General features: G+C 39.6%; 1 protein-coding gene across 1 annotated transcript in view; it reads left to right on the top strand.

The window, feature by feature from the left end:
- afmid (arylformamidase) overlaps nt 1-12,474 on the top strand; it is a 34,122-nt gene that overhangs the window by 6,956 nt on the left and 14,692 nt on the right. Inside the window, exons 4-7 of the mRNA XM_048555205.1 lie at nt 7,347-7,451; nt 9,938-9,986; nt 10,229-10,314; nt 12,191-12,263. Of these exons, the coding sequence (XP_048411162.1) occupies nt 7,347-7,451; nt 9,938-9,986; nt 10,229-10,314; nt 12,191-12,263 (313 nt within the window). The remainder of the gene's footprint in view (nt 1-7,346; nt 7,452-9,937; nt 9,987-10,228; nt 10,315-12,190; nt 12,264-12,474) is intronic.

Below are 12,474 nucleotides of genomic sequence, written 5' to 3' on the forward strand. Positions count from 1 at the left end.
CTTTTTTGTCATAAATTTTCAATCTATAGTTAAAGCCAAATTTGCAGCATCATGTGCTAATGGTGTATCAACGGATCATTTTGCTAAAACAAAGCAAATAGAATTATGATCATTCAAATCAGGTTCCTGTTTGGGATCTCTCTTGTCTGGTAATACCATCAGCTAGAATCGGAAGTTGCTTTGCATTGATCTCTCAGGGCACATCCAACATTCTAGAGTTGATATTTTACTTTGATTTCTTCTAGTCCCTGAAGTGAGGCTTTTTAAGAATCGGTATAACATCAGTCAGTAGAAGCAGCAGAAATGCTGTGACAGAGGAAAACATTGTGCACTGTCAGCAGGGCAGATAACTGTGCCAGTCTACCTTCAATGTAAAAATTTTGCTTTGTGTGGATTGCTGTACGTGTTCTTCATTTAAGTTAGCCTCAGACAAGCACAAGTATGACTGATTTTACGAAGTAGCTTTTATCCCAGCAATGTTCTGAATTCTTTATCTGCTGTGGGAGAAAATAATCAGTTTACAAACAAAATGGAATGACAACGCCCAGCATTACTTTTGTTCAGCTACAAAGAAAGTAATGGAATCTGCAGATGTAAAAAAACCAATTCAGTCCAGATTACAAAGGCATTACATTGCTTCTCTCTCGAGTCCTCTGCCACTAACGAGTCCCACCAGTGAACCCCTGCAGCTAGGTCAAATTAGCATTGAAGAGAACTTCATGCTCTAATTTGCTAGTTCAGTATCAAAACAATAAGAACTACCTTTATAGAGATGGTAGGAACTGCCGATGCTGGAGTCTGAGGTAACAAGGTGTAGAACTGGATGAACACAGCAGGCCAGGCAGCAGCAGAGAAGCAGGAAAGTTGACGTTTTGGGTCTGGACGCTTCTTCAGAAATGGAGGAGGGGAAGGGGATCCTGAAATAAATTGAGAGGGGGGAGGCAATGATGGAAGGTGGATAAAGGAGCAGATAGGTGGAAAGAAGACGGGCAGGTCAAGGAGGCGGGGTGGAGCTAGTAAAGCTGAGTGCAGGTAGGGAGTTAGAAAGGGGGTTGGTCTGTTGAGGGAAGATGGACAGGTCAAGGAGGCGGGGTGAGGCTAGTAAGCGGGACATGGTGGTTGGGGGGTTGGTCAGCTAGGTGGGAGGAGTGGATGGGTGGGAGAAAATACAAACAGACCAAGGAGGCGGGATGAACTGGGCTGGTCTTGGGATGAGGTCGGGGGTGGGGAGGTTTTGAAGCTTGTGGTCCACATTGAGACAATTGGGCTGCAGGGTTCCCGAGCGAAATATGAGGTGCTGTTCCTGCAGTCTTCGGGTGGCATCGTTGTGACACTGGAAGAGGACTAGAATGGGCATGTCATCCAAGGAGTGGCGGGGCGGTGGGGGCTGAAGTGCTTTGCAACTGGGAGATGCAGTTGTTTATCATGAACCGAGCATAGGTGTTCCACAAAGCGGTCTCCAAGCCTCAGCTTGGTTTCCCAGATGTAGAGGAGGCCACGTTCAGGAACAGCAGATACAATATACATCATTAGCAGATGTGCAGGGGAACATCTGTTTAATGTGGATGGTTTTCTTGGCGCCTGGGATGGGAGTGAGGGGGAGGTGTAAGGGAAGGTGTACCATTTCCTGCAGTTGCAGGGAAAAGTGCCGGGGGGGTGGGGCTAGTGAGGAGTGTGTAGCAGCTGAGGGAGTCACGGAGAGAGCAGTCCCTCTGGAAGGCAGATAAGGGCCGGGAGGTAAAAATGTAGTCGGGTCAGATTGCAGATGGTGGAAGTGGCGTAGGATGACGCGTTGAATCTGGAGGTTGATGGGGCGATACGTGAGGATGAGGGGTGTTCTGCCTTTGTTGTTATTGTAGGGAGGGGGTGTGAGGGATGAGTTGAGGAAAGCATGAGAGATGTGGTTGAGGGCATTTTTGACCACTGAAGGGGAAATTGCGGTCCTTGAAAAACAAGGACATCTGGGAAATCCAGGAGTGGAATGCCTCCTCTCTGGAGCAGATGCGGTGGAGATGAAGGAATTGGGAATAGGGATCGCTTTCTTGCAGGAAGGTGGGTGAGAGTAGGTGTAATCTAGATAGCTAGGAGTCGGTAGCCTTGTAATGGATACCAGCTTCCAGGTGGTTGCCAGAGATTGAGACAGAGAGGTCCAGGAAGGAGAGAGAGGTATCAGAGATGGTCCAGGTGAACTTAAGGTTGGGGTGGAAAGTGTTAATGAAGTGGATGAACTGTTTGAGCTCCTAGTGGGAGCACGAAGTGGTGTCGATACAGTCATCAATATAACAGAGGAAGATGTGGGGATAGGACCTATGTAGCTGTGGAAGAGGTACTGTTCCACGTATCCTACAAAGAGACAGGCATAGCTTGGGCCCATGTGGGTACCCATGGCCACCCCCTTTGTCTTTTGGAAGTGGGAGGAATTCGACAGAGAATTTGTTAAAGACAAGGACGAGTTTGGCTAAGCGGATAAGGGGTGTTGGTGGGAGGGGGCCTGGTTGAGCCTGCGGGAGAGGAAGAGGTGGAGTGTTTTTAGGCCATCTGCATGGGGAATGCAAGTATACAGGGACTGGACGTCCAGGGTGAAGATGAGGTGTTGAGGACCAGGGAATTGGAGGAGTTGATGGAGGTGGAGGGCATGGGTGGTGTCACAGATAGATGGGAAGTTCCTGGACCGGAGGGGTGGGGGCAGAAAATGGAGTTGTGATAAGTTCGGTGGGGCAGGAGCAGGCAGAGACAATGGGCCAACCAGGGCAGTTGGGTTTATGGGTTTTGGCAAGGAGACAAAAATGGGTGGTGTGGGGAAAGATGAGTTTGGAGGCTGTGGGTGAGAGGTCACCTGAGATGATGAGGTTGTGGATGGTCTGGATGATGTTTTGGTGGTCAGGGGTGGGATCATGATCAAGGGGCTGGTAGGAGGAGGTGTCAGTGAACTGGTGCCTGGCCTCGGTGATGTAGAGGTCAGTGCGCCACACCACAACTGCACCTCCCTTGACACTGAACTATCTTTGTAACCTAATTATGAGAGAAAAAAAATTAGAATTAGAATTGGTTTTATTGTCACACATTCTCACGATTGTACAGTGAAACATTTACAAGTTGCCACTTACGGTGTCATGTTAAGTATGTACAGGTATCTAGGTACAAATTCGTAAGTATAAATTCTTGGGAAAATTAAAAAAAATCAAGGAATAAAATGTCCAGCACTAGGTACAAAAGTACAAAATCATAGGAATAAATGTTTAAAAATAAAGAAACTAAAAACAAACCTTAATTCACTCTGATATGTTTGTCTCTAATATCTGCTAATTGTTTCTAATGTATTTGTACAAAGGAGTTTTGTTCCTGGTTCTCTGTAAATCAGACACAGTCTTCAATAGGAGCTCACAAGTCCATCTTAGCCCTCGTATAATATTAAAATGAATCAAGTCTGAATTTGAGCAATAATTTTTTTAATGCTCTTTTAGATTGCTTTCAAGAGATATATTCAGGAGATTTTTAGAAAAAATTCCTAATAACACCAAGACAATCCCAGAAGGTTTAGCATCCTTAATGAGGAATCATTCAGATTCAATCCCTGGATGAGCAAAACTAATTAATATCAACAAGGGAGTAGTTTGAGGTTGATGATACTGTCAGGTTTAGCTGTAGTGACAAACAATATTTCTAAGCAAGTAATGAAAAGAAATATGAAAAATATAGTTGTATTATTGCATAGATTACAGAAAGACAGTGTACCTTGAAGTCAGATGACATAACGATCAACATCATGACATGTGACATTCCAGTGTAAACGTTCCCGACTCACTTTCAGTAGTAGTCACAGCAGCAGAATGTAGTTATTGCAGTCACTCGTGTATAGTGTTGCAGTCATGCAATGTAGCCACAACATTAGTAAGCATAGCAACCAGATTATATGTAAGTTTCAGATCTTGTAACACGGTAAATAGCACTGTGTTAAAGTTTCAAGCATCTGTGAGCACCTAGTCCCTGGTATTTATTACATGAGCTAGCATACAGGGAACACCATATTGGCCATAGTGTTTCATCCTAGAAAACACTTCATGATGGAATTAAATGGACACTGAACGCTACTGGCAGCAACTTGGCACTAAAGGTCAAAAAAGTGAAAGCAGCTGTGGTAATTATGAAGAGTCCTAACTGTGATTTATCATCCACCTGAGTTCTGATTTGAAATTAACAACAAGCAGTCCAGACCGAAGTGTTACACACTGTATTGAAGCACAGTGACCTCAATGGAAGAGGAACAGTTCTCACTAAACTTACCATTTTTTTCTTTTTAAAAAACACGGAAGCCTCGGTATGTCTGATTTAAATGAAATTAAAGCTTTGTAAGAAATCCAGGTTAACTCCAGTTAGGCAAAATGATCTTAGGATAAAGTACCACCAAAATGCTGTTAAAAGACTGTTCTTAATATTATTAAGGCCTTATCTGTGTCCAGTTGTCAGCTGATTCTGCAATTTTGTTTTTTGGAAATGGTGCAAAAGCAGGACAAAAGGTGCATGCGATGTCACGCCAGTATCAGTTTTGTGCAAGATAATGAAATGTGAGGCTGGATGAACACAGCAGGCCCAGCAGCATCTCAGGAGCACAAAAGCTGACGTTTCGGGCCAAGACCCTTCATCAGGGAGGGGGATGGGATGAGGGTTCTGGAATAAATAGGGAGAGAGGGGGAGGCGGACCAAAGATGGAGAGAAAAGAAGATAGGTGGAGAGGAGAGTATAGGTGGGGAGGTAGGGAGGGGATAGGTCAGTCCAGAGAAGACGGACAGGTCAAGGAGGTGGGATGAGGTTAGTAGGTAGGAGATGGAGGTGCGGCTTGGGGTGGGAGGAAGGGATGGGTGAGAGGAAGAACAGGTTAGGGAGGCAGAGACAGGTTGGACTGGTTTTTGGATGCAGTGGGTGGAGGGGAAGAGCTGGGCTGGTTGTGTGGTGCAGTTGGGGGAGGGGACGAACTGGGATGGTTTTGGGATGCGGTGGGGTAAGGGGAGATTTTGAAGCTGGTGAAGTCCACATTGATACCATTGGGCTGCATTTTGTGCAGGTTTGTTATAAACAAGCACAATTTAGTAATTTTGAAAAAGTAGAAACTATAAAGCAGCAACATTAAGAGAAAAAAAGGTAGTAATCAATAACGACAAAAATAAGAAAAGTATTACTGTTACAAAGCATAAAGCTGCACTGTTATAGATGGAAAGAAAACATCTGAACATGAATTGGCACTCCAATTAAATCATCAGTTATTTGAAGAAAGAAAAATTATTACTTAGCTGATAACAAAAGACATGAATTTGAATGCTTATTGCTTTGGGAAATGAAGGAATAAGAAAAATAAAATCTGCTGACCATGAAGATCTGACCAATGTTTTTTGGTTTTTGGAAAATTCGTTTAAAGTTTAAGTCAAATTCGGGATTCTAAGGCTTGAGTTCTTATCATACCAACAATATTCTGGTTAAAAGTTTGGTCAATTCCTTGGTAGGTGTTCTTGCAAAAGTACAGTATGTAATTTCGCTGAAGCTAACTTAATTGAAAGGTTTATGGAATTTGTCTTCACCTCTATAACTATTAAATCCTACAGAAAGGCACCTCTCGACAAACAGATATTGTCTGAAGCATCATTGGTAGATGGACACTTTGAGGAAATTGTAGCAGGCTAGTAGCATCCACAGGTTCTTGACTTCAGTCATCAAAAGGGTCTGCAAAACATTCCAATCTTCTACAAGATATGGCTATCTCATCTATCAAAACTAACAAAATGCATTATGCATTTTATGCGAGCTGCGTTCTGCAAGAGGGCATCAGGCTAAACTATACAAGAAACTAAAGCGTCAGGGAAACCCAAAGTGTGACAAGTGCAGCATGTGAAGAAGAGCTAACCAAGTAACATGTCAAGCATGTTTCCAAACTTCCTTCCAGGACATACAAGTATGTCCATTAAGTCCAAGAAATATGTGTAACCATCTAGCTTACAGAAGCCCATCATTCAGTAAATGTGTTAACAAATCATATGGATGCTATCAGAAAAACTGAAGCCTTTATCACCAAGTATTGCATCACAAAAGGAATGGAAAACTTGCCAAAACTGAAATGAGTACAATTGTAAATATCATCCCTTTTTGTATCATGTACACATTATATACCACATGAGGTTTACTCAGGGAATTGGCATAGAGTGGTGCAGTCCACAAATGATAATCTAACTGTTTACACTGGGTTTGACATTCCAAACATTTATTTTTAGCCATGTTAAATGTTTATGTAGTTCCTCAGAGTGGACACCTAAAACTACTTACATCATTGAAACAGCTGGACAGCTATTATTACTTTACCGGTATGTATGAATTTAAGTATAATTACAAACTGAGAGACCAAACATGCTAGTGCCAACACCTAGACCTGACTAACTTTATGCAAACAGATTTTATTCTATCTTTAAAGTTGATGTTGTGTTACAGCTGAAGAATATTTACTACATACCCCTGCCTTTAAGGTGAAAAGGATCATTTTCTCTATGTTTTACTCTTTTATCATTTTACTGACTTAGCATTTCTGATCAGTACATATTTTTGTTGAGTTTCATTTTCTTCTTGTTCATTAACTAATAAATTTCCTCTTTCTCTAGCTTAAGAAAGAGTGGTTAAATTGGCTCATTTTAAAACATGCATAACACTGGAATTGGTAAATATATCCAAGAGGGAAGGGATCATTTGTTTTCAGTTAATTTTGTTGTGACTAACAGATGGAGAAGGTTGAATGAGCTAAAGGGAATACGCAGATTATTATCATTGTGGAATTGGTATTGGATCCAAAAAAACTACAATTAGAAATACAAATGGAGATAACAATGCTCAATTTTTGATTATTTCCTTTCCAGAATCATTATATATTGGAGAAAACAGGTACTTTATTACACATTAAAACATGCACAGAAGATAATTAAATATGAGTTAACGGATTACTTATATAAACTCTTATTAGTGAAACATAAAAGAAAGTAATAAAAACACGAAGAACAAGAAAATTACAAAATGGAATAACAGACCCAAATATTTTTATTAGGAACAAGAAATGATCTCACTGGTGACCTGCTCAGAGGAATTTGCCAGAGCTGCTCAGAAGACTGGTCCTTCTGACAGTGTAGCACTTCCTCACTATTGCACAAAGTGTCAGATTGTGCTCCAGATAGCCAAAATGGAGCTCAACATCTGCATTCAGATCTCAATGGTGCTAATGTTACCTTTCCAAAGACTGTCACTACCATATTTCTAAAGTGTTAACTTGTGTATTTGCCTCAAAGTAAACAGCGTTTTTTTTTGGCAACCTTCAGGGACTGAACAAGGTCGAAATGTGGCTCAGACTTGGTTAGATGTTGCTTACGGGCAAGGAGATGGTGAAATCTTAGACATTTATCTCCCTCCAAATCCATCACCAGGTTTGTGGAAGAATATAATCCAACATTAATCATTTTACTTCACTGGGAGTCAGTTTGGATAAATGCTTTTTGTTTTGCTGTGTATATTTACATTGTTGGGGCTAATTGGACAGTTTGTTTTCTTGACATACTATAGTGGGAATTGTATTTGGAGAAACCCCTTTATTTCTGACAATTTTTGGATTCATTTCTTCTGTAGTCATCATTCCTTTATCAAATCTATTTTCCTGGTGTACTCTAGAGCTTTACCCTGAATATTTATTATTCATGTGTAAATTTTGACGAATAACACCAAATTATTGGACTGTATGGGACATTGGCAAAGAAATCTAATTCAATTCAACTTTAATATGCAGGTTAGGTACTGTAGGCGGTCGGGCGGCAGTGTTGGTGGACATGACCCTTTTATTTTTAAAAAAAGATGTTTGCCACTTTCCTTCAATAAACACACCACCATTACCACCCACTAGCAGAGATAGTATCCACTACTTTTGTTGAATCAGACTTTGGACCTTCTTGATCTGTATGGCTCCCAATATGGATTGAATATTATTAACTTTTCTGCTGTTGAGATGTAATTCATATGATAGTAAACAAGCATCTAATAAATAGAATACTTGCTGTGAAAGTAGCAACTGGACATCTACTATCTAACCTGGGACTTAATGATCTGATTTGCATAAAAGTTGAAAGCTTCTTTGGCTCGGTAAACTTTGTTAATAAAGTGCATTCGCTGCTGATGTAATTCATTTCCATGCACTTGCACTAGTAGCAGATGTTCATGCTGTAAAGAAGTTTTTGCAATTCAATATTCCTAGAGATTTAGAAATTCCTACCACCTTACAGTTCAAAAATCAGAAAGCCTTACTCATGGCCATGACAACTCAAATTAATTGATTTATGATTTATCAATAACATCACCAGTTACAGTCACATTTTATATACAAATTCTGTTGACTTAATTTCCCAATGTATTGAATTTGGTTCTGAATAAATTATCCTCTGCTGTGTGCCATATAATATGGTGAAGCAATTAAACAAGACAACTTGTCAACGGTACCCTTGTGACTCCACACACTGATTTTCTGTCAATAGCACGAAGTCAAACCTGTTGATTCTAATAAGACTGTATCACGGAAAAATTGTGCAGCCTCATCTGGTGCAGGTATATTCATTCGTGGGCCAAAGTTTCTTTCCACTAAATGATCGAAGTCCAAAAATATTAATGAGTTGTCATAGAGATTATAAGTAAACGCAAATGCAACAGTTGGCAAAGTGCTAAAGATAAAAGCAGCATCATCTGTAAAGTAGGTTTTAATGAATATGTAGATGAGCTTCTGAGATAAACTGTGACCTCAATAGTCGTGTGTTAGTATTCTGTGAAGAAGTTGGATCCTGTGCAGCATGCAGCTCAGTAGTCTTACCATCAAATACAGTGTAACAATAAGTTAGAGGTAACAGTAACCTAGAAGTCTGACCTGAACTTGTATCAAGACCCAAAGAACTCAAATCTGAAACTGATCCAACATCAACCATATGATGTAAAGGAAAATCTTGCTATAATCTAAATTATTTAGTCAGTGAATCAGGTTACAGGATTTGAAAGTCCTTTTTACAATCACTCACTTCCCAAAGTGTTTCTTTGTGTTCCTGAATGGCTTTAAACATTATCCTATAGCATACTGAATATGAAATTGATATTGTAAATGTCTTATTTTGGTGAATAATAAATAGTGGTCTATTGAAAGCTTGGGGAGAGGTAATATTTTCCACGTAAATTGTCTCCCCAGGAAAGCTTTCAGAAGATTTTGTCCAGAGAGGCAGTGTTCACTGTTATTTGGTTGGAAAGCAGTATTTCTGCCTATAGGAAACCAACTGGGTTGGAGTATCTATTAAGCTTCTCAGACAGCCAGATATTGGTGAATTGATTAGAACATTGCATCACCTCTAGATATGAAATCAGATTCTCGAGCTCAAACCAATAAGTTACCCATAGTGTCCATGGATGTGCAGGCTAGGTCAATTATTCATGGGAAGTACAGAGTTATTTGCATAGCTTAGAGGGGTGGGTCTGAGTGGAATGCAGTCCAGAGATTTGATGTGGACTCAATAGGCTGAAAGGCCTGCTTCCACGCAGTAGGGGTTCTGTGATTCTATGACTTGTCCTTTGTGCCCAGTTGTAAATGTCTTGCAGAGATGAGTGTTTCATCGTCTACTCTGGAAATGTTGCACGATACTATGAAATTGGACGATAGACAAAGTAAAAAAGGCCTTAAAATACAGATAATGGAACATTAAAAAGTAACTGAGTTAATTTTTAGAAGATAACTGTCTGTAAAATAAGCATGTACCATCTGTTACTCTGTGTATATATAACATGGCGATTTTGCAAATTTCTTTCATTGAATCATTTATAACATGAATACAGATAAATGCAACTGGAGTGAAGGAAGACCAACACTAACCTTGTTTTAGTAAAATTACAGCACCAGATCTGCTCATCTATTTTCATGGAGGTTACTGGCACTTACTGAGGTGAGTCTTGGCATTATCAATAAGTCAAAAAATATACAGTCAAGGACAAAACATCTGGATAGAAACCAGAAGTTGAATGAAAAGTATATTGTAATTTAAAACAGTTGCTGGGCGTCCATAGGCTTGGCACCAAGAATCCGATGTTAAATATGATTTGAACATCTTAAATTCCACACTTTGTTAGCACTGGACATTTCAAAGTGTTACTCTGCTAAAATATTGATTTTTATTATGGTTTCCAGCAAAGACTTGTCTGGTTTCATGGTGTCTCCATTGGCTAAAGCTGGAGTAATTGTTGTTGCTGTTGATTACACTTTGGCCCCAAAAGGTAGGTACAGCAGAGCCTGTTACTAACAACAGAAATTCCAGATCATATTGGGGTTCAAATCTTTTAATCTCTTAGCTAACAAAGTGTGAAGCTGGATGAACACAGCAGGCCAAGCAGCATCTCACGAGCACAAAACCTGACGTTTCGGGCCTAGACCCTTCATCAGAAGACCTTTTAATCTCTTAGGATTTATTTCAAGACAATATATCTAATACATAGTATTTTAAGCCACTCCTTTTGTCAGCAGTGAGTTTATTATAAAATGAGGAACTTATTGCTATTCTCATTCCTTATTATACATTATTCCATCAAATTTTACTGTAATTACAACAGAATTAAAACTACTTTATAAGTACTGTTCTATGTGCTATAATTTCCTTCATCTGTTATGGAAGTGAAAGTCAACTCTGGGTAAAAACCAGTTCCAGGAGTTGGGTTAGGAACGTAAAGACTCATCTGATTATATCGTGGACAACAAGAATTTCCATTTATATCACACCTTAAATGCAATAAAACATCAAAGGTACATAGCAGAAGCATTGTCAAACACAATTTGACACTGAGCTCTTTAAAGTGACATTAGGACAGATGATCAAAAGCTTGGTTCAGGAGACAGGTTTTAATGACTGTCTTGAAGGGACAGTTAGAGGTACAAGACAGAGAGGTTTTAGATGTGAACTCCAGAGTTAGAATCTAGGCAGTAAAGACAATACTGCCAATACTGATGCAAAGAAATGTGTCAAAGTCTAGATTTGGAGAACCACTGAAATCTGTGTTATAGGGCTGGAGGATAGACGACAATAACTTGCATATGTAGGACACCATTAATGTAGCAAAACTTCCTGCAGCGTTTCATATTCAGGAGTGGTGAAGAAATAGAAACCAAACTGTTGCAGTAAAATGATCAGGAAAGGTGGTTCAAAACAAGGGTGAAAGAGCTCCTTTACCAAAGGTGTTGAAAACTATTTAAATCCGCTAAGGAAAATGTTAGAAATAATTGAGTTGTAAGTAATAAAAGCATTGATGAGAAATTTGATGGTGTGTATGAGGTAGAAATTGAGAGAACAGCATTAAGTTGGGTGAATAATATGCAATGGTTGAGCTTAGCATAAGGTCTCACATTACACAAGAATTATGTGTTTTCAGATCCCGCATGAGAAAGCAGCAAAGGATGCCATGAATATACACTGTCAAAGCCAAGGCTGACCAATCAGCCTGGAGGGTGAATGGAATTGAACTTGGGAATTTCAGTTAATAAATGAGTAGACTGCCTCCAATCTTACAAGTGTTAAGCTTTAGCAAACTCTTGCACATTTTGATGGACTGCTAGTTGGATAAGATAAGAAGGAAGTCAAGGGTGATGGTGAAGAGCTAAAGTTCGATGTTATCAGCTTGAAGTTGTAAATTGGCCTCATGTTTATTAATAATGTTACTCCAGAGGCAACTAGTGTGAAAATGAGGAATCGAAGGAATCAATATTGTGCAACACTAAAGCTTACAGTATAGTTTGGTAACAGAACCATTTTAAAAGATGTACTGCCTAATTTTGGTACTGGAAGAGATTAACAGTTAGTCAGAAAAACTGAGTTTTAAATTTGAATTATTGATTGAAATCAAAGCCCCAGTGGAAACTTAGAGCAATACTTTAAGACAGATGTGTAAATGGCAGTGTTGACACTGTTCCTTGAAGATAAAAACTGCTTCAAAAAGACAGAGCAAATGATTCTCATGCAGCCTTTTACCTAAACAAATTCATGAATGTTACATTTTTGCTTTGCATAACAAAATGATCTAACACCAACTTCAGCTCTGCTATTTCTGCATGGAATTGTAATTTAAAATTAAATTTTAAGATATTTTATCATTGGACTTTCAGGTAATATGGACTTAATTGTATCTCAGGTCCGACGTAGTGTAGCTTTCATTGTGCAGCAGTATTCTTCTTTGAGGTAAGATCTCACGTCATACTTAAGAATTTCAAGGCTGTAAAAACAGAAGGGCTTCTGTTCCATGGAGTAACTGTTGCAAGTTAGCAGTGTCTCAGTTATCCTAGTAATTTGTTGGAGGACAGATTGCTGGATTAGCTGCTGTGACATTTGCAAGCACTCCTCAAAACTGCACTTCATAGACTCGAGGGCAGTTGCCTGTGTTTACATGGCA

Source organism: Stegostoma tigrinum, chromosome 22 (assembly GCF_030684315.1).
Source record: "Stegostoma tigrinum isolate sSteTig4 chromosome 22, sSteTig4.hap1, whole genome shotgun sequence".
Classification (NCBI taxonomy): Eukaryota; Metazoa; Chordata; class Chondrichthyes; order Orectolobiformes; family Stegostomatidae; genus Stegostoma; species Stegostoma tigrinum.